Source organism: Colossoma macropomum, unplaced genomic scaffold (assembly GCF_904425465.1).
Source record: "Colossoma macropomum unplaced genomic scaffold, Colossoma_macropomum, whole genome shotgun sequence".
Lineage (NCBI taxonomy): Eukaryota > Metazoa > Chordata > Actinopteri > Characiformes > Serrasalmidae > Colossoma > Colossoma macropomum.
This window is the reverse complement of record NW_023494795.1, coordinates 12,876,202-12,902,860: the sequence shown is the minus strand read 5'-3', so window position 1 is coordinate 12,902,860 and position 26,659 is coordinate 12,876,202. Positions and strand designations below refer to the sequence as shown.

Below are 26,659 nucleotides of genomic sequence, written 5' to 3'. Positions count from 1 at the left end.
ATGTGTTAAACATGCTTACAACTTTACTACATTAAAGCTATGACCACGAATGTAAGCCATTAAGCCAGTTTATAATCAGTCACAGCATATTGTGTAACTACTGATTTGCAAAAAATATCATTTGGCTGTATTTGACAAATGAAACCACAACAGCACCATTCAAGTCAAAATTGTCCTTTGTTTTAAAACATTCATGACTTCTGCTGTCAGTTCTTGCATTCACTGATCAGAGAACATCAACTGAGTTCTTTCAATGTTATAGCCTAGTGGCTCTCAAACCTGGTGTGGAAGACCACCCTGTCCTGCAGCCTTCAGTGCTATTCATTAAAATGTGCAGGGCTATTTGATGACCAGGTTTGCGAACCACTGTTCGTCAATCAGGCTTGTTTCAAAATCCTAGATAATGACTAAACTGGTTTATTGGTATTTCTTAACTTTCAGTGCAAGTTTATGCTACAAGATTTTATCCTCAATCATTCTGAACTGTTTGTTAGTTATGAAATTTTGACAATGTAAGTGGTAGCTGGCATTTTCAAATTCTGAAAAAAAACAGTAAAAACTGAGATAAGGTTTTGTTCCGACAGCAATGATATATTGGATAAATGGAAATAGAATAATTACAGCTGTGTGATAATATACATTTACTGTGTAATGTTCATTATTAATATTTTGGGGTGAACATCTACAGAGATGCTTTAGTATTAGTAGCGGGAGATACGATGATGAACAGGGAAGGCTCCTCACTGGAGAGGCCCATACAGAAGTCGTCTCCTTGACAAGCTGGAAGTGGAAATCAAATGATTACACCAAATGTTTGCTGCTTATTTTATGGAAGAAATCCACACTATAGCAAACTAATTATCAAGACAAGCTATATGTCAGTAACTGATTATTGTAGAACACAATGTAGTATAATTTCTAGCCTATTACCTTGGTGAGGCTGAGATGCCACTTTGATTCCAAGCTCTCATAGGTGACCTAGCTATTAAGAGAAAAAAAAAAAACAATAGTTCATCCTGTAATGAAACGAATTATGAAATGCTTGGAAGTTACATGTTTAGACAGTGCAGGGTGTAATTAACTGGAAAGTGTAATAAGCAATATAAAGTTAGAAAGTAGACCATCAGCTTTGAGGGGGTATATGCACACAATATATCTATTCATTTTGGGAGGCCAAAAGAAATAATTTGCTTGAAAATTTCTTGGCTAGCTGTTCATCATTAGGTCATGCCATCTGTTTCTGTTGCCTCACAACGTGAACACAAAATACAGTCATATGCAAAAGTTTGGGCACCCCTAGTCAAATGTGATATGGTGATTTTCTAAGCAAAAATAAGCACACATTTTACAGAGACCACATTTCTGCACATTTTAATAAACATAGTGGAAAAAAGTTGTGATACAGTTTTTTTTTTAAATAAGTAGAAATTGTGTACTAAAATTTTCAGGAAAATGCCATATTTAAATGTATTACCTGTAGAGGATGTGTTAACATAATTTGACAAGGGTGTTTAAAATTTTACATACAACTGTATGTGTCAACATCAGTTTAGACATCCAGCATGAGACTGAAATATGAGAATAAATGAACTGGTATAGCCAACACTTAATGAAATCAGTGAACTTAATGAAGTAGCTGATTGGTGTATATTCTCCATTACCACTGAATAAAATAATGCTCACCTTCAACTGGACCAATACAACCAGACACATGGCGCTGCAAACACAAAAGAGAAACAAAAGCCTCATTAGAAAAATCATTAACATTAAAAATAATCATTGATTCTGTGCATGTCACTTTTGACATCATCTTACCTGAGATGGAGAGTGTGAATGCAGGCCTGGTTTGGACCCTGAAACTCTCCTCATGTCTCCACTGCCTCTGAGGAATCCAGGGCTGGGACACTGCAGGAGAAGAGCCCTGTTCCAGGTGCATTTGTCTTCAGTAGGATTGACCACTGCAGTGCTCATGTGTTTGGTTGCTTGCTGCTGTTTTGGCCAAAGACTGGTGTGGCTTTTAGGGGAGCAACTTTCACGGAATCGCTTCAGCCTCAGGGACTCCTCTACTTCATACTGCCTGCGTCGTTTCTTTAGCCGACTTTGAATAGGTGTTAAAGCGAGAGCAGACATGTTGGAGGAAAAGGTGGGGGAACCCTGGACACCAACCTCCAACTGCCTCTCACATAGGTGACAGGAAGAGCTGGAGCAAGAAGAGGAAGTGCCTCGACAGATGAAATGGTGATAGAGCCTCCTGAACTCGGCATCTATCTGCCTGCGAGACATACGAGACATGGGGGAGGATGAGGACTGGTTGGCAGAGAAGGATCGCTGACGCTTTGGTGGTCTGGGGCTGAATTGGTGTACTTCAGCCATAGCCAGGTTCTCTTGGTAGTTGGAGACTGGATGATAACGGTAGGAAGAAGACACCCCCTGCTGACTCCGGAAAGGAGATCTATACACTGCAGTGTTATCTGCATGATTTGCAGGTAAGGTTTGTTTAGGGTAGTAGATGGATGATGACGTTTGCTGTTCTAGTTCTTGGCTAAAAACTTTTTTGAAGGGACTTCTTTTAACAGAACATGAACCACCAATGATAGCTTGCTGTGGGGATGGGGAATGAGAGTAGACGTGGTCCCTGTAGCACTCCTTACCTACAAAGGGACTGGTAAGCTGCTGCCCTGCCTGAGAGTGACAATGGCGAGATGGCAAGGTTGTGACTAGTCTGCCTCCTTGGCCAGGAAGCGGTGAGTTCTTTGCTCCTTTTAATGGCGAGTTACAAAGTGACCTACTTGGGCTCCAGGCAGCAGAAGCAAAAGCATCACAAGATGTTGGCATCGCAACAGGCTCGATGTTGTAGGTCTGATTCAGATCTGGAGAAGGGGAACGAGGGGAGGAAGCTGCAGAGGATGGAGGTGTTGAGAGGTCCAGCACCCTAACAGGTCGATGCTGTGACTCGCTGTCTGAACACGAAGCTGTCCAAGGTGATCTGCTTTCAGCCACAGGACTTTCCTCAACATGAACTCTCCTAGGTGAATAAAAACATGCACTGGAAGCAAGGGATGAATTTCTGAGAGTCTTCAATGGTGAAAGCTCCTGATTGCCTCTGCTGGCAGCAACGGATGAGGTTCTAATAGTCTTCAATGGAGAAAGCTCCTGATTGCCTCTGCTGGCAGCAACGGATGAGGTTCTAATAGTCTTCAATGGAGAAAGCTCCTGATTGCTTCTGCTGGCAGCAAGGGATGAGGTTCTAATAGTCTTCAACGGAGAAAGCTCCTGATTGCTTCTGCTGGCAGCAAGGGATGAGGTTCTAATAGTCTTCAACGGAGAAAGCTCCTGATTGCTTCTGCTGGCAGCAAGGGATGAGGTTCTAATAGTCTTCAATGGAGAAAGCTCCTGATTGCTTCTGCTGGCAGCAAGGGATAAGTTTCTGATAGTCTTCAATGGTGAAAGCCCTTGACTGCTTCTGCTCGACATACCATTACAATTGCTGCTCATGTCAAGGTGGGGTAGTTTTTGGACATTGAAAGAACTCTCCATCGTCTTGTTCAGTGTGCAATTGAGGCTATTGCTGGGGATATGGTTGCGGTGCTGTGTTTGTGAAGACTGCCAGCGCTTGCGGCGATACCTCCGTAGCACGGCACTAGCTGCCTGCGTCACGTGCTGCCGTCGGTATGCCTCACCAATCTGGTTAAGCATGCTGGGATAGACGTCTAGCAGGGTGCTGCCATGGCTGTTTAGCGTTCTTTCCAGGTTCTCATCCTCATCCTCTGGCTGAGACTGCTCTCCCCACAAGCAGCTTTGCGACCCACTCACTGAGTTCAGTGACAGCTGGGATGCTTCAGTACCAGGCCCTGTTTTGATTTGAATGAAACACATCAGGTGGCACAATATAAGCAGACATACTATAATGCAATGTTTAAGGAATGGTTCGTTGAATAATCATACTTATCCCAAATGTAGCCGATTGGTCAAGACATGTTTAGTGTCCGAAATTTGCTTCTTCAGTTTTGCAATGGAGCTACGAGGGTAATGTAGTTAACAAGTTATAGAAGTCTATTGTCACCTAAAATATTTTTCATAAATACATGTCCAAAACTTCACTTGCTTTAAATGACATTGTTAATCTGTCATTTCAATGTTTGAATAAACTGTTTTGTACAACAGGTGTGATAGCAAGGACAAAGTACTTTCAGCTTTACAGTATAATTCCCCCTTTCAAACTTTGAGATGTGAGTCGCACATTATAAAACCTCACTAGTGCAACAATTATATTACCCCCATTGTGCCACTGCATAACCAAAGAAGCAAACTCTGGGATGTCCAGTGAAGTATGTTTGGGGTAAACAGACTTTTTTTTTCTTCTGGTTAGCCAATTATTTAGGCTGTTTTCACACCTAGGTTGTTTACTATAGTCTGCACCAACGTTTGGGCTTTTGTGACATTGTATCTTTTTCTTTTGGTGGTGTTTGTCACACTGCAACAGCTTAAGTGCAGCAAATTATACAAGTGGGTGTTCAGTGCATTCTTTGATCGGTCAAAAAATTTGGCAAGGATACAATCACGCTGTTACTTTCATGTCTGCTGTCATTCCACTATCTATAACTTATTTTAACTTTTGCTACTTTCACTTGTCACAGTACAAAATCCAGTTCTATATTTCAGTTATATTGTTGATAAAATGTATTATCATACCCATTACGTCACATGGAACCAGAGACTCTTAAATGTCTACATGTATTACAGCATATAAACCTTACTTGATCCCTACTTCTTTATGATCTAGTAGTTTAATTACATTCAATCAGGTCTCCGATGTCAGCTCCAACTTGTCAAAAACACTTTGTGCAGTCCAAGGGACAAAATCAAATGCTTTTCTATTGCTACTATGCCGTTTTGGACAGTACAGTGCTGATGCGCATGGAGAAAATCAGACTGGTGTTGAATTGTCTAATTTGGTGTGGACCATCATAAAAATGAGCTTGTGCCAGCAGCAAACTGTACCATAGTTCACTTAGGACCATGGTTCGATTGATACAGACCTCAGTTTAGGTGGAGTGTTTATATTCAAAATGTACAAAACTAAATAAAATGTTTAATTGGTTCAGACCAAACAAGGCAGGTGTGAAAGTGCCCTTAATCACATTCAAAAGTAGTGCAGTTACCTTGTGATGTGTGTATTCTGCATTTTTGCAAACATACTTTTAAAATGACTTTAATCTTATGTATTAACATGTGTAAAGCTATACAAACAAGTGCCCTAAGAACAGCTTTTGAAATTTGATGATCTTTGTATGGTTTTAAACAGCATAATTTCTTACACAGGCTGTCATTGCTGTTTCCCATTTGACTGAAAGGGCAGACATCATTTTCGGTTCTCTGCGTTTCATCCATCTGAATTGAGAAAAACAAGACAATGGTTTGATTTATTTAAACAGTAATTTAAAAATAAATGCCTTAAAGTAACAACTCTGACTCTGATCCAACTCTGACAACCTCAATAAAGCACCCCCAACTCACAAAAATTTGATTGATCCTTGCATTATGACCTGACAAATCAGAATAAATAAAGGTAAGTGAGTAGGAGCTTTATTTGCTTTAGAATGGGATGAGTTATTAAGGGATGACTGTAGCATAAACACACACACATTTTATATATATATATATATATATATATATATATATATATATATATATATATATATATGTGTGTAAGCAACGTGAGCTGTAGAGTGCACTCACGTCTTGCTCTGAGAGAGTCTGCTCATTGTAAGAACTTTCCAACTCTACAAATGAAAAAAGATAAAATAATCCATTAGCTACAGAACAAGAAAAAAAAAAAACAGAAAAGTAACTATCCACAAATATAGAAAAAAAATCAATGTATGTTCCTACCTCGCAATGACTGCTCAGCATTGACGCGACTCTGGAAGAACAAAATTAAAGTCTCATCAGCAGAGGCCACATTAGAATTCATTCAGCTAGAACCAATAGAGCTATTTACTTTCTGTTCATTAGATTCATTTTTTAAGTGAATTTAAAATGAAGAGAGAAGGTGCACCAAATTGTTCCTATTTAAAATGACAAACAATGCTCAGACTGAGAATCATCACAACCAGCTAGAAGTATGAAGGCTGTGTTTCATGCAGATATATCTCCAACATGTGCGTTTGTGCGTAAACGTTGTGTCCTATGAGTTTTACAACACTGTGAAGCAAGTAGGGGTCAGCAATTAATTAATTAGTGGTCGTAAGTTACGCCAAGCACAGTCATATGCACCAGTTTGAAAAGCCCTTGTTAAATGATCTGTTTTGTTGATTTTCTAAGCAAAAATAAGTTAGAACATCCTCTACAGCGAACAAACTTGAATATGACGTGTATTCAGATTTTAGTGCACATTTAGCACAGCACAGGGTGTGAAAAGATAAATGAAAATCACTCAAAAAAATATTGTGATGCGTACTGTATGTTGTGATATTGTCTTGAAGCATTGTGATGTTGTATTTGTGCCACATCTCCCACACCTAGCAGCCAGTGTTCAGTTCTTACCCTCAGGTGCTGCAGCTCACGTTCTGCTTCTGCACTGTCAATGGGCACCGCACCTGCAGCAGCACAACAACACAATCAAGCCTGTCCAGTACGGTTAAACCAGTGGCCCGTTTGCCTGTTCTTGGCTGATTCTTAGATCACTTATCAATTTCTAGCAAAGCATTATTAATATTAATAATTATATATAATATAATTATAAGTCAAGTTAATCTCAGAAATCAATGCAGTCCCTGAGCTTAGCAATGTTACCAAAAACAAACATTCAGCTTTACCTTTTCTGGTTCTGAAGGTCATCGTTTCAAAACAGACATCAAGTCCTGGATCATCTAAATTTGAATACTTAAAAAGAGATTGTGGTTATGAGCCAACTTTATCAACAGGCACAGCGATGGAAAACGCAGCACTGTTAAAAATCAAACAATCATGTGCAGCTTTAACAGCATAAAATGCACATTTATAGATAAGTAATGTGAAATACACTCTTAAAAATGGCTCTTCAGTAAAAGGAATGGTTTTATTTAGAACCATGAGTTCTATCAAGAACCATTTCATGTTTACATGGTTCTGAAATGGTTCATGTATATAGGGTTAGGTTCTAAATAATTTTTTCTTGAAAATAGTTATATGCAGCACCTAAAAGGGTTCTTCCATTGTCACAAGCTTTACATCATAAAAGAAAAACCCTTTCTGGTGCTACACAGAACCCTTTTCAAAAAGGTGCTATATAGAACCATATAACATTCTCCATCAATATGAAGAACGCTTTTACCACGCACAGAACCATTTAAGCATGAAGGGCATCTATACAGAACTAATGGTTCTAAGTTAGAACCATGAGTTCTATCAAGAACCATTTTATGCTTACATGGTTCTGAAATGGTTCATCTATATAGGTTCTATATACATTTTTCTTGAAAATGGTTATATACAGCACCTAAAAGGATTCTTCTATTGTCACAAGCTTCACATCATAAAAGAAAAACCCTTTCTGGTGCTACATAGAACCCTCAAAAAGGTGCTATATAGAACCATATAACATTCTCCATCAATATGAAGAACGCTTTTACCATGCAAAGAACCATTTAAGCATGAAATGCTTCTATACAGAACTAATGGTTCTAAGTTAGAACCATGAGTTCTATCAAGAACCATTTCATGCTTACATGGTTCTGAAATGGTTCATGTATATAGGGTTAGGTTCTATATAAATCTTTCTTGAAAATGGTTACATGCAGCACCTAAAAGGGTTCTTCCATTGTCACAAGCTTTACATCATAAAAGAAAAACCCTTTCTGGTGCTACACAGAAACCTTTTCAAAGAGGTGCTATATAGAACCATATAACATTCTCCATCAATATGATGAAACATTTTACCATGCAAAGAACCATATAAGCATGAAAGGCTTGTATATAGAACTAATGGCTGTAACTAGAACCATTCCCTTCCTTAAAGGACCCTTGGAGAACCATATTTTTCATGGTGTAAGCACCACAGGGCTGCATTCGTGCATGAGCTGAATTAGACAGTCAACTCCTCAACGCTCAGAGGTTCAGCAGCTGAGTGTGTCAGACGACTGTTAGCTGTCTAGCTAAGCTAGGTTAGCGACGTTAGGCTGCAGCTCACCTTCTGAAAAATCCCCTCCATCGTGTTTCTAAAAATGTCGTCATTTCTTTTGAAGCTGTCTAAAATCGCATCTGGTCTGTCCTGGTGCCTCAGGCTCGTCTGGCCGTGCGGGGACTCCATTTAAAAGGTAAAAGATAAACAGACTGCTGGTGCTGCGAATTCCAGCTTTAACGTTGCTCCGGATCTCCGGAGAGTCTCGCGCTGCGGCTGAATTTTCAAATTCGCCTCCTGGACTGGGCTTCACTCTGATTGGCGGACGCCTCACACGGCGTGATGTGTCATCTTTACACGACGGGGACGCTTTGATTCAGTTTAGCGAACCGATTCTTTTGAACTGTCCGTTTCAGTGAGTCTGTTTGAACTGCCCGTTTTAATCTCCGACCACACTCTACAGACAAAGTGTAACTGAACCAAAGAGGTGTTTATTAAAATGTTGTACCGTGCTTTTTAATAGCACAACTTTATGGTTCGGATAAACCGATTATCCGAGCTTTATGAGAACATTCCCGGACGTAAACATTGTGAAGGTGTCGGTTCAGTTGGATTTGAGAATCAGTTCAAAGTAACGATTCGTTTGCGAATTTGACATCGCGAGGTGTTTCGATCTGGTACCGGCGGGCAGTTTTGATGTTTTGGTCAACTTTAAGAAGAATCTACTTGGCTTGTGGGTTTGATAACGGCTGAGCGTTTCTAGCAGAGTCATGTCGCAGAGCCTGCACGAGCTTGTGCACGAGGCTGCCCGCGTGCACGGTGATAAAATTGCTGCCGTTTTCGACACCGGCGATGCTGCGAGGACCTGCCTGACCTACGAGGAACTGATCGCTTTCGTAAATGAGTTATTGGAAAAACTGAGAATCTCCGTAGGACAGGATGAACGTGCCGTAGGTGTCTTCTGTCATGCAGACATCTTCCTTCCAGTCTGGATCATCAGGTAAGTGAACTGCATCATAGCGTCCTCAAGAGCTCAACTACTGGCAGCAACACTCCGCTCACTGTAGTTTGGGTTGTAACGATACACGTATTTCAGCTTCGATACGATGTTCGATTCGGAGGTCAGAATTCCATTCGGGTTTCGATACTTTGTGTTAAAACGTCCTGATCCTCCAGAGTTCTGGTTTGGTTCAGGTAAATGCATTTCTTCAAATAGACCTTTGTATATATACATGTATTTATGTATGTGTGTTTGTGTGTGTGTGTGTGTTTGTATGTGTATATCTTGTTCCTGTCGGAACAAAACCTCATATCTCTATTTTTGTTGTTTTTCACTTTTTGACAGTTTAAAAAATGCCTGTTGACTTTTACATTGTGTGTAAACTTCATGATGAATGGACCAAAAGAAACAACCCATTGATTGGTTCCATTGACTTACATTAAAATTAAAGTTTTTTTCCTTCTCCTGTAAATTTACCATTTTGGAGATTCAAAGTTCTGACAACCACATATATATATATATATATATATATATATATATATATATATATGTATATGTATATATGTATATATATATATGTATATGTATATGTGTGTGTGTATATATATATATATATATATAAGTGATATATTCATGGTGTTGAAAGGCTTCATAAAACTCAAATAAAACCTTTTTCAAATTTACTTCTATTTTACCATAATTTTTACACACAAAAACTCAGGTGTGTTCGCTGGTTGTTTTGATGGATACATTTAAATGTCTATATTTGCAGACATTGCAACCTCTGCTTCGTATCACTACCACTGTAAAGAAATAAAAAGCAGAAAGGTTCTCTACAGTGCACCATTTCACATTAGTACTTCCTGAACGACTTGAAGAGTCAGAGGAATTCTTCTGAGAAAATTGAAGAAAGACAAGTGTCTCCGAAAGGGAAATCACCAGAATGTTTCCACAAAAAACAGTATATGAAGGTCCCTCAGAAGGGTCAGGGGAGCGTATCAATGATCAAGTTGTAAATTTCAGTCCCTTTCAAATGTTTTTTTTTGATACTGTGTTGAAATTGTTACACACATAATGAATTGTGTATTTGCTCCTGCAGTCTAAGCATATAAATAATAATTTTTCAATATAGGACCTACTTGACTAACCTTTGGCATCAATTTATGACTCCTCTTCACTGAACAGCGTTCTGCAGCTGCCTGCTGCCTACGTCCCTCTTGATCCAGTCTCACCACCCCTGCTTACCCTCAGAATCATGGACAGGTGTAATTTGAGGTTCTGCTTGATACAAAGCAGTCTGCTGCAAGTAAGTACAGCTGTGCGTGCAGATGCTAAGAACTAGTTGTGACTTTGAGATCTTACTTACTAGGTTTGTAGTTTCTCTGCTTATAGCATCTTTGAGTAACAACCCCTCATTACCTGGTAAAATTATCGTCTTGATAATAATCCAGCTATCCGAGTCACCTTAATGTATGTAGACTCATTACATTGGTATAATCAAGGATGAAACCGCCAAGTTATTATTCTGGTTATTATTCTGATATCTTATATCCTGAGTTATATTAAGTGATTCGTTCACAATTTAATGTGCAGTGGTTCTGGTTGACTAAGCTAGCCGAAATAGTCTGAATGGGCCTCATTGACTCTTCTGAGAAAGATCCTAAAAATACGTCTATGTCAGATTCATTACTGCAGAATAGTTTGCACCTTTGTGCTCTTGCATGTGTATTACCTTAGAACAAATCCCAAATAAGAAAACATCGGTGAATGTCAGAATTTTTTATGTAAATGGGTTTTAATAAGAAATGTCTTCTTAAGAATGGTTATTGGTGAATGGGGCCCAATGTTACTGTTCCCTGGCTTTTTAGTTCTTGGATTTATATATATATATATATATATATATATATATATATATATATATATATATATATATATATATATAATTTTTTTCTTCTTTCACATCATACAGCAGTTCCAGAGTGTGTTTTCCGGTTTACTCTCCATGGAAGTGTGTGCAACGTGGTCAACACATAATCTTGCTCTAATAAAGATGCAGAGAAAGTTGATCTCATCTGAAGGGAACGATGGAACACAGACTGTAGACGATCACATATCACAGAACAAGCAAGAAGCAAAGCAGCATCTCAGTGCTGCTGTGCCTACAGGCACCCACCAGGGGGAGCAGTTAGCTTATGTTCTGCACACATCTGGAACCACAGGTCTTCCTAAAATAGTGAAAGTTCCCCACAACTGTATTGTGCCTAATATAATACATCTCAGGTGAGTCTGCCGCTGCTTGCTCACTATTTGGTATTGGAAACAGAGAAAGCTTTAAGAGAACCTCTGATGTCAGAACCAGAAGCATTTGTGTAATTGTGTCGAATATTCTATCCAGTTGTAATAATGGCATTAGGGTAGCCTGTGTTATGTTGTACAGTATTTTTAATGTGTTTTTAATTCTTTCTTAAAATAGTTTACTGTATTTTGTGTGTCCTGACAGCACTGCTATTGTAAGTGCCTTAAACCATCTCTCTTTAGATCTCTGTTTAAAATGACCGCAGAGGATGTTGTATTCCTGGCATCACCATTAACCTTTGACCCATCAGTGGTGGAGATGTTTTTGGCCCTGACTTCTGGAGCTTGTCTTCTGATGGTTCCCTCTGCTGTGAAAAGAATGCCTGGAAGACTGGCTCGTTTGTTGTTCAAGCAAAACTCAATCACCGTCTTACAGGTAGGGATACATAGAGTTTTTGGGCCACACTTTGTTGTGGCCTATATTGATATCAATATCCAGTTTAACGTTTTTGACTTTGCGATTCAATCTGAATTAAAAATGGACTATTTTTTACCTTGTTAGTTCATAAAACTGTTTCTATTAAGCACAGTTCATCATGTAATTTAAAAGACAGAATTCTTGTTTTCATGTAAACTATGATTGAAGTGTAGTGAGTTTGATTACGTCACCGTGTGCCAGCGAGCGAGGAAAAATAATGTTAACCAGAAATATCTTGAAAATGCTTAGCAACCTTAGAGACCCTCCCTGATACCATGCTTCACTCAGACATACATCACTGTGTTTTCTAATTCACATTGACTTTTAAAGTTCACGTTATAAACCTATTGTCATTGTAAATGTCACTGTTACTGATTTTAACACTCATCTAAACTCTTCTCATCACCAAGTCCAGAAAGGTACACAGAGATCAACACTAAAGAGAATTTATCTGGAAGACATTCTTACTGACAGGACAGGAAGAAGTAACAGATAGTGATAACCTGAAAAGCTTCATTAGAACATGTTAAATAATAATGTACTATATATATATATATATATATATATATATATACACACACACACACATATGTAAGAATGCTTAAAATGGCTAGAACTGTAATTTCTTAAGAGTTCCCTAACAATTTCTTTTCAAGTGAAGTTGAAAGATTTAGATTTATTTATTTATTTATTTAAATATAAAAGAAGTTTATTCAACAACTGCTGTCCCATGTTTTCCTGTCCCTCGTGGCCACATGGTGAGCAGTTAGATCTCTTTGTAAATGTGTAAAAGTCTGAAAATCAATATGCAACCTTAAGAATTGTTACTACCGAAACATGTTTTTCTGCAATTAAATAAACTTTTGGGTTTTAATTATACAAATATGATTTTATGTGTGTACAACTGTTCAGAGCCGTATTTGTTATGTTATGCTCAAAATTAGCTTAAATTGTATGGACTGTATTGACTGTATGGACAACAAAACATTGTATGGACTGTATGGACAACAAAACATTTATTTTAATAAAGTAAACATAAGTGTCCTTCAGTAAAACTTGAACAAGACCTCTACACTGTTGACATTTTCGCTCTACACGTGCCAGTGCATGTACGAATATAATTGGCTGTAATTTGGTTGTAATTCAACATCGGACCCAGAATTTTCTCTTTAGTTGGCAGATAATATATCAATCTCTGATATATTATGCAGCCCTATTTACAGGTGAATGAGCTAACCAGAGTTAAAGATGCTTATATACAGGCCGTTGTTACTGTGTCACTGACTTAGTAAAAGAACAGCTAATTTATGAATGTCATAAAGACGACATGTCTTTTTTTGTGTAGTTAAACACAAACATGCTACACATTTTACTATAATGTAACTTTGCGTGTGAATGATGGGTTAATATATTTTTTCTGTTTACATTGTCATTGTCATAATAAATCATTAATAAAATATTAACCCATGAACATGCTATTAAATCAGCATAATTATCCAGCGTTTTTCATCACAGCTCCTGCTGTTAAGCAGCTTTTCGGAAGTGATTGAGCATTGTTACAGCAGCACAGGTGCTTGGACCAGGTGGTAAACAATGATTGAACCTGCAAATTCACACACAAAAGCAACAACAGTGACAGATTCAGTAATCAAAAAAATCAGTTACTCATTTGTTTCTTCACATCGCATCTTTGTCTTTCACTGGTTTGGATTCTGATTTAGTTACCCTTGTTTCTCTTTTCTTCACCAGGCTACACCAACTCTAATACGGCGCTTTGGTGTGCAGATCTTGCAGGAGGAGGTGCTTAGTGCAGGCTCCTCTTTGAGGGTGCTGGCTTTAGGAGGAGAGGCATTTCCATCACTAGCTCTCCTCGGGAGCTGGAGACAGGAGGGGAATAAGACATGCATTTACAACCTCTATGGAACGACAGAAGTTTCTTGTTGGGCGTGTTGCTATGAACTGCCAAACAGCCACCACCCTTCAGACAACATGTGAGTGTTCCTTTAACTCTGCTCTTTACTGTGATTCCTAAATCCATGCAACAAAGGGTATATGGTCTTTCTTTGCAATATATTCTTTTGGTACTTTGCTTTTCTGTTTGTTTGGTCTAAAGTATGTTCAAACGACTCTTTTGGCTTGTAGAATCTTACATTGTAGAAGTGCTTGAGCAACTACAACTGCTACATTTTCCACTGAGCAGGACATCACATGGATTAGGACTATACAATATAAACAAACCCTGCTGTTGTGAATAGACTGCTACATATTGTGGGTGCGATATTGCCTGCAGCATATTAGAAATGCACTGCTGGATCAGTAATGTGGCCTGGTTAAAGCTGCACTATGTAAGATTTTTTAGATTTGTAAAAATTGAAAGAAGTAGTACTTCTGAGTTAGGAGAATAAAAAAAACACTGAAAAATATGGTGTTTGTGTGCTGCTGTGATTCATCCTGTAAAGCCTGAAATGTTTGAGTTTTTCAGACCACATCGTATGTCTTTATGTATTAAAGACAGTCCCTCAAGCTCAAAAAGTAGGTCCAGCTGTTTAGGTCTTAAATGCAAAATAAACATAACACTGATGAAGATATGATGACATATACATACATACATACATACATACATACATACATACATCATCTAAACCACTTATCCTTCTGGGTCGCGGTGGGGTGCTGGAGCCTTTCCCAGCTGTCATTGGGCGGAAGGCAGGATACACCCTGGACAGGTCGCCAGTCCATCGCAGGGCAGACAGACAGACATACACAGTCACACACACACTCACACCTAGGGGCAATCTAGCATGTCCAATTGGCCTGACTGCATGTCTTTGGACCGTGGGAGGAAACCGGAGTACCCGGAGGAAACCCACACAGACACGGGGAGAACATGCAAACTCCACACAGAAATGACCCTGGTCGCCCGGCCGGATATGATGACAATAGTAGATAATTCTCTAGATAGTTCTCTTTGAACACTTGCTTGCAGTCATCATATTCATCCACTCAGGGAAGAGATCCAAAGCACAACTGATGTTACAAAATGTTTTTCTGCATGTTTGCATGCAATTACACATTTCTACCAGTGAGGTCTCCAAATCCCCAAATCCTACATAGTGTAGCTTTAAAGATTTGCGTTTAGATAATGTACTATAATGACCTGAACGCCTTGATTAATCAAAACAGAAACACTAATCTGGAGCTGTGAGTGATGAAGAGGCTCTCAGCTAACAGTAAAAACTGCAGTTGGTTAGAGGGCACATTTGCATAGTGCAGCTTTCTAAAATATTAATATTGCTAGAGCTAATACTGTGATAACAGTTAATAAACACTACATTGTCCAGCCCTAACATGGAGTATATTTACACATAGAATATGTATTCACATAAGTATCATTTTCATAAATTGCATTTAGTGAAGTGCGTTGTGGGTAATGCAGCGTGTTGTGTGTGGAAGGTCTGATGCCTCTGTGCCTCTTGGGGAGCCTCTGATGGACACTGCTGTAGAAGTGAGAGATGATGAAGGGCATCTTGTCACCGAAGGAGAGGGACAGGTCTTCATAGGTAATAAAAGACTTATCATTCTTCCTTTTGCATTGAAAAGGAAATAAACACCTATTTGTAACATGTAGTCTCGTTGTGTACATCTGTGTCTTTGGAGTAGATGTTGAAAAAATCTAATTTACACAGCTTTCCCCTTTATTTATGAGTTACCCCTTTGTCTATGAAAATGCACAGAAGTATCATTGTGTAGCTAAAAACAGTAGTAGCAGTCTTGGGCTCTTATTTTTGTATATAATAGTATGTTATTCAGTGTCAGAAACCACATAAACAAAGTAGGGATGCAGTGATATGGGAACTATAGGCTGATGATGATTTCCAGTGTTTTCCGTGTACACCAAATAAGCATGTCTGCTTGAGCTCACTGTAAGGAGATTCCAGCGATTTTTTTTTTCTAAATGTCTTCATTTTGAAATGTGGACATAGTCATTCAGATAGGTTTAATGGAACCAGGGGTCACACTGTTTAAATGCACGTATAGCCATTTTATTTACTATGCAAATTATCTCTGTGTTCTTACGATGTAAAATATCGCTTATGTTAAGAAATTAATCACTAATTAATATTGAGAAGCTCCTCAACATTAAAGATTTCTCTGTTGACTTTGTCCATATATCTCAAAAGTGTTTTATGAATGTGATGTAGAGAGTTTTATTCTCTTTACGACCAGTGAATCTAGTTATGTTGTTAGGTAAAACTGTGTTAAAGTTTTGGCTGTACTGTTTTGTCTCATAACACTCTCCATCTATCAGTCTGCTAATGGATAATAAAAATGGATTTAAACCTAAATGTTTTAGGTCAAAACCTTCTAGCAAAACATATGTAAAACAATGTCTCAGGCATTTTCATGGCCATTTGGTGTAATAACTGTCTGTGATGTGGCTTTTAGAAGCATTAAATGATTTAGACATCTGGTTCCTCTCACCACCGCTGTGAACAATTCTGACTTGGCAAGTTTCTCTAGAAGTGAGAATTTCACATCAGACCTCTCTGTATTACTTTGTTTTCATATTAACTATTCAGTTATGTACACATTTTGGATATCCGGCGATATCCTTTAACAATTTTATGTAGTTTGAGGGACATGCTTGGTGATTTAAGCTTGTGACATGTAACTAAATTGGTAATGCTAACTAAACAGAGTCATGTTTAGTGCTATCATATGCACATTTGGCCTCCCCTATACTGCAGAATGGAACACTGAAATTGGTCTTTTAAGTGTGTATTTGTGTTTGATAGGTGGTCAGGAGAGGGTGTGTCTGTTAGACGACGAGAGGAGCACTGCCAAAGGAACGATGCGTGCTACAGGTGACTGGGTGTTGGTGAGGGACTCGGACCTTTATTACCTGGGCAGAAAAGACCGACTAATCAAGCGCCATGGTCAGCGGGTACACCTTGATGCACTGCAACAGGTAGGCCTTTTCACTTTATGCTAGCTATTCTGGACTGGTTGCTTGAATGTAGGGTCATAATGATTAGTAGAAGCCGATTATTAGTCACTGGTGTCCATTTTCTAGGAAGGCTGACAGGTTTAATCGTTAGCTTGTCATTTACTTAAAAAATTCTGTTATGATTTATAATGAGACATGCGGTCATTTTGACAGATTGTGGTACACTACAGGAAGCATAGGGGGCAAAATAGCTTCTGTCATTGTGCCATTTGTCATAAAGATGGAACTTTAAAGAAGAATTCTGTCCCTTTTTTCAAAATTTAATTCAATAATTAGAATGTGAAGTCATGCTTGTTTCAGTGTGAAAGTTTGGATGCTTTGTGTTGGCAAAATTCTTTAGTTCCTCTACCTTTTTGCCTTCTTATCTTTTCTCCCACCTTAGGCTGCAGAGAGCTTGCCTCAGGTCGATGCTTGTGTGATGGGTCTGCATGAAGGCAGCAGGCTGGTGGCTTTTATAGTGCCCACAACTTACAGTAAGGCCATGTACTCATCTGAAAGGGGTGATCTCCAAGAGCAACATGGCTCCAGCTCCACTGGTGGTCCTGCTGATGTCTCCAAAGAGGGCTCATTTTCCTCCCAAACTTTAGAGAAGGAGGTGCTTCGAGGGCTGTCTCAACTTTTGCCCAGTCACGGCATTCCAGATGCTGTACTGTTGGTTCATGCCCTGCCACTCACTAATCATGGTACTGTGTCCCTTTTTATGTATGACAGTCACTAATTCAAAAAATTGCTACTTATCTTGTCAGTATATAAGATGTCAGTTATCAAACACACCACACAGACAGATCCAGTTAAAAATGACTGTTGCAGTGTAAAAACTAAGACCTTCAGGCTGCTAAAGGCAGTACAGTGCGCAGCTGGAGCGCATTCACTCGTGTTCTGGGTTGGTTTTTTGCTTGTGGTGAAAATCTCTTACTCTAGCACATTTCTTCCCCTCAAATAGTTGTCTTGGCTTGTGTATCTGTTCAGGGAAGGTGGCCATGGACAAGCTGATGAGAATGTATGAGAAACAGAGAGAGGTCTGCGGTAACCACACCACATGGGGGGACACGGAGACAGTGAGAAAAAGACTGCAGGCACTATGGAAGGTAGGAAGATTAGTGTTGTAGTCGAGACCTCTTGTAGTGGATCTGAGTGAAGATCAAGACTTTTTTTTAAAGGCAAAGCTCTAATGTAACATCAAATACAGTATGCAACAAAAACATAGCAGCAAAATGGAGCACCGAAGACCAAGACTTTGTAGTAGTCGAGTCCAAGTCAAGACCAAGACCAGGAGTGGCTGAGACCAGGAAAAGACTGGGATCAGATTTTTTTTTTTCAAAAATATAAAAATAAAAAAAAGAAAGGGGGAAAATGAAATTAATTGGTAGTTCTTTGTACATTCATTATCATTTATTAAACATGATGTATAATAATAAAATTATGTTATCTTATAAAATATAACATTTAAATAAAAAATATAGCCTAAAAATATTATTATTTATCTTATAGTTTTAGTTTAACTTTGAATCTTGTATCTTCTTCCTTGTATCTTCTGGAAGCAAATGCCGGTGAGGTTTTTTTCTGTCCCTTCTCTAAAACATATTCAGAATCACTACCTAAAATATGCTAAATATAGGCAAAACATTATTATTATTAAATGAAAACATAGTATTGATAACGTTCCATCCTCCCCTTAAGGGATTCGGAACCAATGAAATCAACAAAATAATACCCAGTAATTCCATCATGCAAATAATCAATTAGATCCTCAACCAGCAACGAACAGATTTTATTTAAACATGTAGAGAAAGGACTGTTTTGTTCTGCTTGAATGTGTTAATATGCAATAACGATAAAAGAAGTTCAGTTTCCAGTTATTTCAGGAGGTACAGCATGCTGTATAACACTGTCATAACTATGCCATAAAAATGTTATAGCAGACATCATATACTGTCAAGAGTTGCCCTGACAGATTATGTCCTGTAATGTAAGTATCATGATACCTATGTTACCTATCTCTGTGCTCTTACGATGTAAAATATAGCCATAAAATTAAGAAATTAATCAATAATTAATATCGAGAAGCTCCTCAACATTAAAGATCTCTCTGTTGACTCTGTCCATATTTCTCAAAAGTGTTTTATGACTGTGATGTAGAGAGTTTTATTCTCTTGTACAGTGCTGATGTGACATTTCAGTAATCTGCTTGAAGTTAATTTGACAGCTGGATGGAAGCCTGGGTACTTTCACATATAATTAAAAAAATATGCGATGCTAGATTAAACGGGAGTACAAACGGGATTTGTAAAGGTAAAGCAGTAATTCTGTAAAACAAAACTTTGGACTGGAACTTCAAGGCTAATGTAGCGAACACAAAATGGAAGTTTATACCACACAAATTAGTATTAGTTCATCTTAAAAGTTGCTGATGTGGTTTCTGCCACTGTATCTCTAAAAACAGACGACAATATTGACAAAAGTCAAGCTTCAAGCCTTTACTGTGTTTATCGTTTATCTATTTTTGGTGGTGCTGTAAAAATAGTGTAAATGTGATGTTTTAAGACATAAAAGGGGCAGATTTATTAATGTTTTGCTCAGCCCTTGTTTTGGCATTAATAGGTAGCTGTTGTTCCTAAAAAGGGATAACGGCTCTTTAGCACCTATAATAAGATCAAAGGTTCGGTTGCTGCTGTTTTGCGCTTTTGCATTTTGAGTTTACACACTGACACATTTATGTATTTTCAACTTCAACAGAAAAATAGTTTTGTGAACCTTCGCCATGTCATCATTCTTAAAAAGATAAAGGAAATAAAACGGAACCAATTAGTTTGAGTTAAACAATGTTTTAAACTGGTATTTCCTAATACTGTGGATATACTTTACACGCATCACAGTGTCTTAAGAGCAGGTTTTGTCTGTGACGGCTGTGGAATAGTCAAACGTACGCAGAGCAGACTAAAGGAGAAAGTGTTTAATAAGGGAGAATCCAAAATCAATGTACAGAACAGGCGACGGTTGATGCACAAAAGAGCAAACAGAGTCCAAAGGGATAGGCTAAAGTTGAAAACGAGAGGACAAGTGGGAACACAAACCGGAAAGTCAGCACACGAAAACAAAGGCTTGGTAATGCACAGAAACTTATGCAATACTTCGCAAAGATACAGCTGATGCAAACAGACATATATAGTCCATACAGGTGTCAGAAGTCAATAATCAGGCGAGCAAGAACGTTGATAGGTGGATTGCTGAGAGTGTGTTCATGTGACCTCCCAGTGGATTCTGGGAGTTGGAGTGCTGAACGGAGTGAGGAGTGTCGGTCTCCGCTACGGAAGGCGTGACATTGTCTAAATAATGATTTCCCAAACTAATGTAAACTCTTAGACTCTGCAATAGCTGCATTAATAAAGCTACACATTACTTTGTTATTTTGTTCACATTGTGGCTTCTGTTACAGAAACGTCACTGCTATAGGTTCACTGCACAGAGCATATAGTTCCCGATTGAGTGGGACGTTCTTAGTGAAATTAAACAGAGTTTACCAAAACACACACATTCTAAATGCACTCCGCACAACTCAAATTCAACTCAAAAAAACAAACAAATGTTTCCAAACAGAATGGCAAAATAATTATTGTCTCAACTTTTATGTATTTTATTTCTGAATAAGATCATATTTTCTCAAAATAATGATATGTCAAAATAATCACACTTTCTCAAAGAGTAATAATTTTTTTGTAAGTTATTAGTCATTAATTTGACCTACTAAATCAAAATCTCTAATCAGTCTCTGATTTACAATATGAACCAGAATCAGAGAATGATCAAATACAGAAATGGGCTTCCATAAAAAAACAAACACATGGTTATATTCTGCTGGTCATGTGTTAATTGTAAATTTGTGCTTGTATTCATTTGCATGAAAGTTTTTAGTAACTAATCCTCTACATTAGCCACCCCTACTAGAGAAAAGTGTAAGTAATTAGTGCCTCTTTTAGAAAATCTGGCCCCAAGTCTATAATTTGCCTTAAATAATTAAATTCTTTAGGAGGCTTAGTTAAAGAGCTGTTATTTGTGTGTGTGTGTGTGTGTGTGGCAGGAATGTCTGGGTCTTGCTGATGACGCTGCAGTTGCTGAGGATGCCCACTTCATGTTAAGCGGTGGGGACTCCCTGCAGGCCCTGCGCCTCTTTGATTACATAACAGTTGCTATGGGAACAACCTCACCTGGTCTGTTGGAAGTTCTTCTAGACGGCTCTTTTTCAGATGTTTTGAAACACCTCACCACAACAACACGATGCAATATTACTCACTCAGCCAAGAGACCACATGAAGATTCTGGTTCTGTTGTTCCATCTAAGAGGTACCACATAGATGAAGCCTCCAGTGTAATCTCTGAAAATGTCATAGCTCCAGTGGTTTCCTCAGTGATGGGAACTGTGGGATTTGTAGTTGTGAGGAGAGCTGGACAGGTTCTAGAGTGGGATTACTCTCAAAGCAGAGAAGAAGGCAAACAAACAGAAACCGGTTGTATCAAAAACAGGACGATTAACGAGAGGACAGAATCCGGCTCCTCATCTGTGAGCAAAGCCAGTGAGGCAGATCAAACCAATTCCTCTGTAAGAGGAAAAGATCTGGACCCTCCGAAGCAAGCTGACATTTTTCACGTTAACAGAGACGGTCCACCTGGAGAGGAGCACAATCAGCATACTGATCAAGGAAGTGGGGATACTTCACAGTCAGGCACTATAATAGATGGCCAACCTCTGAGCCTCCAGGTCCTGTGGAGTTCCGACACGGGTAGATGTGTGGACGCCTCACCTGTGCTCCTGGTGGGTTCTGACCGCACTACTGTGTTTATAGGCTCTCACTCGCACAGGCTGCAGGCTCTGGACCTGACCAGTGGAGAAGTATTCTGGGAGCGAGTGTTAGGGGACAGACTGGAATCGTCTGCTGCTGTCTCAAAATGTGGAGCTCTGCTGGCAGTAGGTAAGTAGTCAAAGTTTTATCCAAAAATTAAAATGCAACTCTCATCATGTTCTGTGTGCTAAATCAAAATGAAGCACAATTTTCTCCTGGTCTGCATACAGGGTTGGGATAGCAACTGAAAAAGTAGTAGTTAGCTACTTTGTAGCTACTTTCCCAAAATTTAGCTACTTTTCCAAAAGAAGTAGTGGCTACTTTTTAGCTACTTTTTGAAAAGTAGTGCACTACCTTTTAGCTACTTTCAAAGCGTGACTGTCAGAAGGTTTGTGAATCTCCACCTGACAATTGAAAAGCTGCAAATATACAAAAAGAGCACCAAAAAGTTAGTTTAAGTGTGACCAACAATCAGACTTACTCAACCAAAGTTGGGATATCCAACACAAATTTAGACTAAGTAAAGGCAAAGTCAATCATTCCAGGTTTTTCCTAACAAAAATCAACAAAAATAACTAACGAATACAAACCAAACAATTTCTCCACAATCCTCTAGTTGACATGTAAACATTCAGAGTGGTTTGGTGTGAAATGGTTCACATGTTCTCATGTTGAGAAACTCACTGACTCAGGTGGTGATAGGAACCAGAGGTTGCAACGTTTACAATGCAAATATAGCTGTTTTGTTTGCTATCAAAAATGACCGTAGATCTATTTTTGAGTTTTTACAGTCGTGTGCAAAAGTTTGGGCATTTTGCTGAATTTAACATATGGGAAATTAAAACAGAAAATGTGCCCCATGCAAAACTTATGGCACATTTTATATTGTACGTTTTCATGTTTTATGATCAACTCAGCAAATAAATAGACAATGTGCACTGAAATTTGCAGAGAAATGCCATGTTTAAGTTTGTTCCCTATAGAGGATGTTTAATTTCACTTTGAAAATCAACAAAACATAGAATCTGAGCAAGGGTGTTTAAGGGGTTGTTTGAGGACTATTTTGCTTGACAACGCCCCGCATTTACCTCTCCACCATGAAAGTGTTTTAAAAAATGTGGTTTAAGCAACAGTCTTATGTCAAAGCTATAATAAAACAATGTCTCAGGCGTCTGGCAACATATTTAAAACCACTTCATGTAATACCTTTCTGTGATGTAGCTTTTAGTCACTTTGAATTCTTTGTAGTCTTGTTCCTGTCACTACTTTATTGATAGCTTAACTATTTATTTAGCCAGAAATTGAGAAAAACTTACTAGCCTAACGTAACTAACTAATGTAGGCAAAGGTAGCTAAAAAAAATAGCGAAAGCTTATATTCTAAAATTATTAAGTCTGCATGCCAAAATCAAATCTCAAACTGTGATAAGCTAAGAAATCTCAATTAGACTGTGGTTTTGTACGCTGTCCAAAACACACACACACACACACACCTTCTAAGCCGCTTATCCTTCTGGGCCACGGGGGGGGGAGCTGGAGCCTACCCCAGCAGTCATTGGGTGGAAGGCAGGATACACCCTGGACAGGTCACCAGTCCATCGCAGTGTCCAAAAATGACAAAGGTTCAGACACAATTCAGACTCAAACATGGCTGCTACCACCGTTTTTAGCTGCGTGACACATTTGTCCATTTTTATGGCTTCCATCATTTGTGAGCTACATTAACCTCATAGTTCCAGAGCAAAACTAAAGCAGCAAGTAGTGTCACTACTCATGACAGTCCATTGCCAACCCTCTGTTCCTAGGTAGTTATGATGGACAAGTGTATTTCCTACGTGTGGACTCAGGGCAGACATGGTGGGTGTTTGAGACTGGAGATGCAGTGAAGAGTTCCCCCACTGTAGACCCTCAGACTGGTCTGTTTGCTGTTGGTTCCCATGATGGACATGTTTATGCACTAGAACCACTGGTAAGACTACGGTTATTATCTACAGTAAATATAAGTGTTCTCAAAATGTATCTCAAAATACACTTCCATCTGGTTCAATGACAAACACAATGTTGATGTTGATGTTTTTTTATTGCTGCAAAACTTTTCATCAACACAAATATGGTATTGATTGAAAGCTTAGAATCTGTACTCAGCTTGAGTCGATAAGCTACAAATGAGAAATGATTATAACAGATTGCAACATGCTTTTGTGTTTGCTGATGAGATCTATACATTTTAAGGGTCAGAAGGTATGTGTGTATGTCGTGATATGGATCGGCATGTAGTCAACACATTATTTTGTATGCGTGTGTGTTTGTTTCAGACAAAACGCTGTGTGTGGAAGCACCATTGTGAGAGTGGTGCAGTTTTTTCATCTCCCTTTGTCCACTCCTCTCCCAGGCGACTGTATGCTGCCACACTCGGAGGGCAGCTCCACTCTCTCTGTCCAGTAAGTACAGGGCATTCTCATTTTGACCTCTGGATGTTGAGGATTATGAGCTTTGTCAGCTACTTCTTCCTATGTACTCTGTAGGAGTAATACTGACAGATTTTTAAGATTTTATATAATAGCTGTCGTAATGTCTAGTCTTATTAGACATCAGTTTCTCAAAAACTCAGATGTAGCATTAATAATAATCTACCTCTTAATTATGTGTTGTGCAGGACAGTGGCGAACTCCTGTGGAAGTATTCTAGTGATGTTCCATTTTTCTCCTCTCCTTCCTGTTCTGACTCATGTGTCTGCATTGGCTCAGTGAACGGAGACATTAGTGCATTAAGCCATGAAGGAAAAGTGGTAAGATAAAAGAAGCTACAGTGGTGCTGCAAAGTTTCTGAACCCTGACCCTAAAATCTGACCTAAAAGGTGATCAGATTTGCGTCTAAAGGCAAAACAATAGATAATGAGAATCCAATAAATCAAACAACACAATTAATTAAATACTTTGTTTATTTATTTATTTATTGAACAAATTTATCAATCATTAAATACCTTGGTTAGCAAAAGTATGTGAACCTCTAGAAATATTGGTATGGTTTGGTGTAAGGGACGATTAGGGTCAGGGCATTCATTCAGTGGAAGCAGTCTAAGCAAGACATAGCAGTTGGAGAAGAAAGTGAGCCAGATTATTTCACTTGCTGAGCTCTAAAAAGAGAAAACTAACAATAAATATTGCTGAAATATTATTGAATTGTACTTTATTTTATTCGGCATTCAGTTGTTGACTACATAAGATGTTGATATAACTACTACTTATACAGTATATGGCACTGAATCATAATGCAAGTTAGACATTCTGATGTTCCGGACCTTTGCTTCAGGAAATTTTCTTTGACTGGACCTTATTGAATTTTAATTAAAGACCTCTGATCTAGAAGATGTTACAAAACAATTTCTGCAGAGTTTGGATTCACCGATTCACTGTCAGACACATTCAACATAATTGTTACCCTTCCCAGGAGTAGTTGTCTAACAGAAATCACTCCCAAGAGTGTAATGGATGTATAATGTTCTGAGCGTTAGTAAAGAACCCAGAGTATCATCTTAGGATCTTCAGACATTCCCTTGCACTGGCTTATGAGTCCAACATCAGGCAAGGACTGAACAAGAAAATTGTGTATGGAATGATAAGATCCTCATCCCAACTTTGAAACACAGTGGTGGTAGCATCACGATCACAGACTGGACCAGGACAGCTTTCCATCATTTGATGATACAATGAATCCTAGATTGTATCGGGAAATGATACATCAGAATGTTAGGTCATCTGACCATGAGCTGAAGCTCAACAGAAGACGACGACCCTAAATGCACCAGTGAGTCTACCGAAGAACGGTCAAAGCAGAAGAAATTTCATATTTTGGAATGGCAGAGGCAAAGACCAGAGGGTACCCGGGAGAAATGTTGGACCTGAAACATTTTCATGAAAGAAAGCCTACCAGCATCACTGAGTTGAAGCAGTTCTGTAAGGAGGACTGGTCAGCAATTACAGAGGTCACACCATTGGCTAAAATCAGAAGTTCACATACTTTTGCCAACAGTTAATGTTCCGTCATTTGGGCATTTAATGTTGGATCAGTTTGTTCAATACATGAATGAAAAAATATATGTAATTATTTGAGTTATTTGTTTTATTCAGTTCTGTTTATCGTTATGACTGTTATCTTCTTTATTGTTATGAAGATCTGGTCACATTTTAAGGCAGTTTTAGGTAGAAATTCTGAGAATTTTAAAGGGTTCACATACTTTCTATCACTCTATAGTTTAACTATATAAAGAATAGCATTTTTTTCGTTGTATTTTTCAATTTTGTTTCCCTCTCATTAGTTATGGAACTTTCGCACGGCTGGACCCGTCTTCTCATCACCATGCTTAGCACCAGTGCCACCTACAACCAGCCGGAAAACAGGATGTGGAGCGTATGACAGTGGCGAGTCACCATCTCAAGCAGTTGTTTGCGGGTCACATGACTGCTTTGTTTATGGCTTGAACACTTTTGACGGATCGTTACTGTGGCGGTTCCAGACTACAGGCAAAGTTTACTCCAGTCCATTTGTTTTTGATGGTACTGCTTGGGGCATAAGAACACTGGTAGTGGTAGCTTCAACTGATGGGACAGTGTGGGTCCTAGATGGAGAACAGGGAACCCTGAAGGCCTCTCTCTCCTTGCCAGGGGAGCTGTTCTCCTCCCCTGTTGTGTGGGGTCACAAGATAGTAGTGGGATGTCGGAATGACTATGTATACTGCCTGGAACTCACAAAGAAACAACACAAAAATTCCTGATTGGAAAAATATATTTACTGACTAAAATGTATAGCTGTGTAAAATGTTCTAAGACAAAAAATGTGTGTGTGAGTGAGTGTGTGTATATGTATGTATATATGTGTATATATATCGCTGCTGTCGGAACAAAACCTCATATCTCCATTTTTGTTGTTTTTCAGTTTTT

The 26,659-nt window shown here is 38.7% G+C and overlaps 2 protein-coding genes across 2 annotated transcripts; one reads left to right on the top strand and one right to left on the bottom strand.

The window, feature by feature from the left end:
• Positions 1-8: 8 nt before the first annotated feature.
• Positions 9-8,602, bottom strand: si:dkeyp-117h8.4 (uncharacterized protein LOC572032 homolog). Its single transcript, XM_036582604.1, has 10 exons — positions 8,171-8,602; positions 6,819-6,885; positions 6,547-6,599; positions 5,893-5,923; positions 5,740-5,783; positions 5,319-5,391; positions 1,816-3,851; positions 1,684-1,717; positions 931-982; positions 9-780 (listed from the first exon to the last, which is right to left on the bottom strand). The coding sequence occupies exons 1-10, from the start codon at positions 8,288-8,290 to the stop codon at positions 741-743; spliced, it is 2,550 nt and encodes an 849-aa protein (XP_036438497.1). The 5' UTR covers positions 8,291-8,602; the 3' UTR covers positions 9-740.
• Positions 8,603-8,740: 138 nt separating this feature from the next.
• aasdh (aminoadipate-semialdehyde dehydrogenase) lies at positions 8,741-26,564 on the top strand. Its single transcript, XM_036581503.1, has 14 exons — positions 8,741-9,101; positions 10,287-10,407; positions 11,071-11,381; positions 11,640-11,832; positions 13,624-13,865; positions 15,328-15,434; positions 16,671-16,843; positions 17,265-17,565; positions 17,852-17,970; positions 20,961-21,849; positions 23,525-23,688; positions 24,035-24,160; positions 24,376-24,507; positions 26,038-26,564. Exons 1-14 carry the CDS (start codon positions 8,872-8,874, stop codon positions 26,491-26,493), a joined length of 3,564 nt encoding a protein of 1,187 aa, XP_036437396.1. The 5' UTR covers positions 8,741-8,871; the 3' UTR covers positions 26,494-26,564.
• Positions 26,565-26,659: the final 95 nt, after the last annotated feature.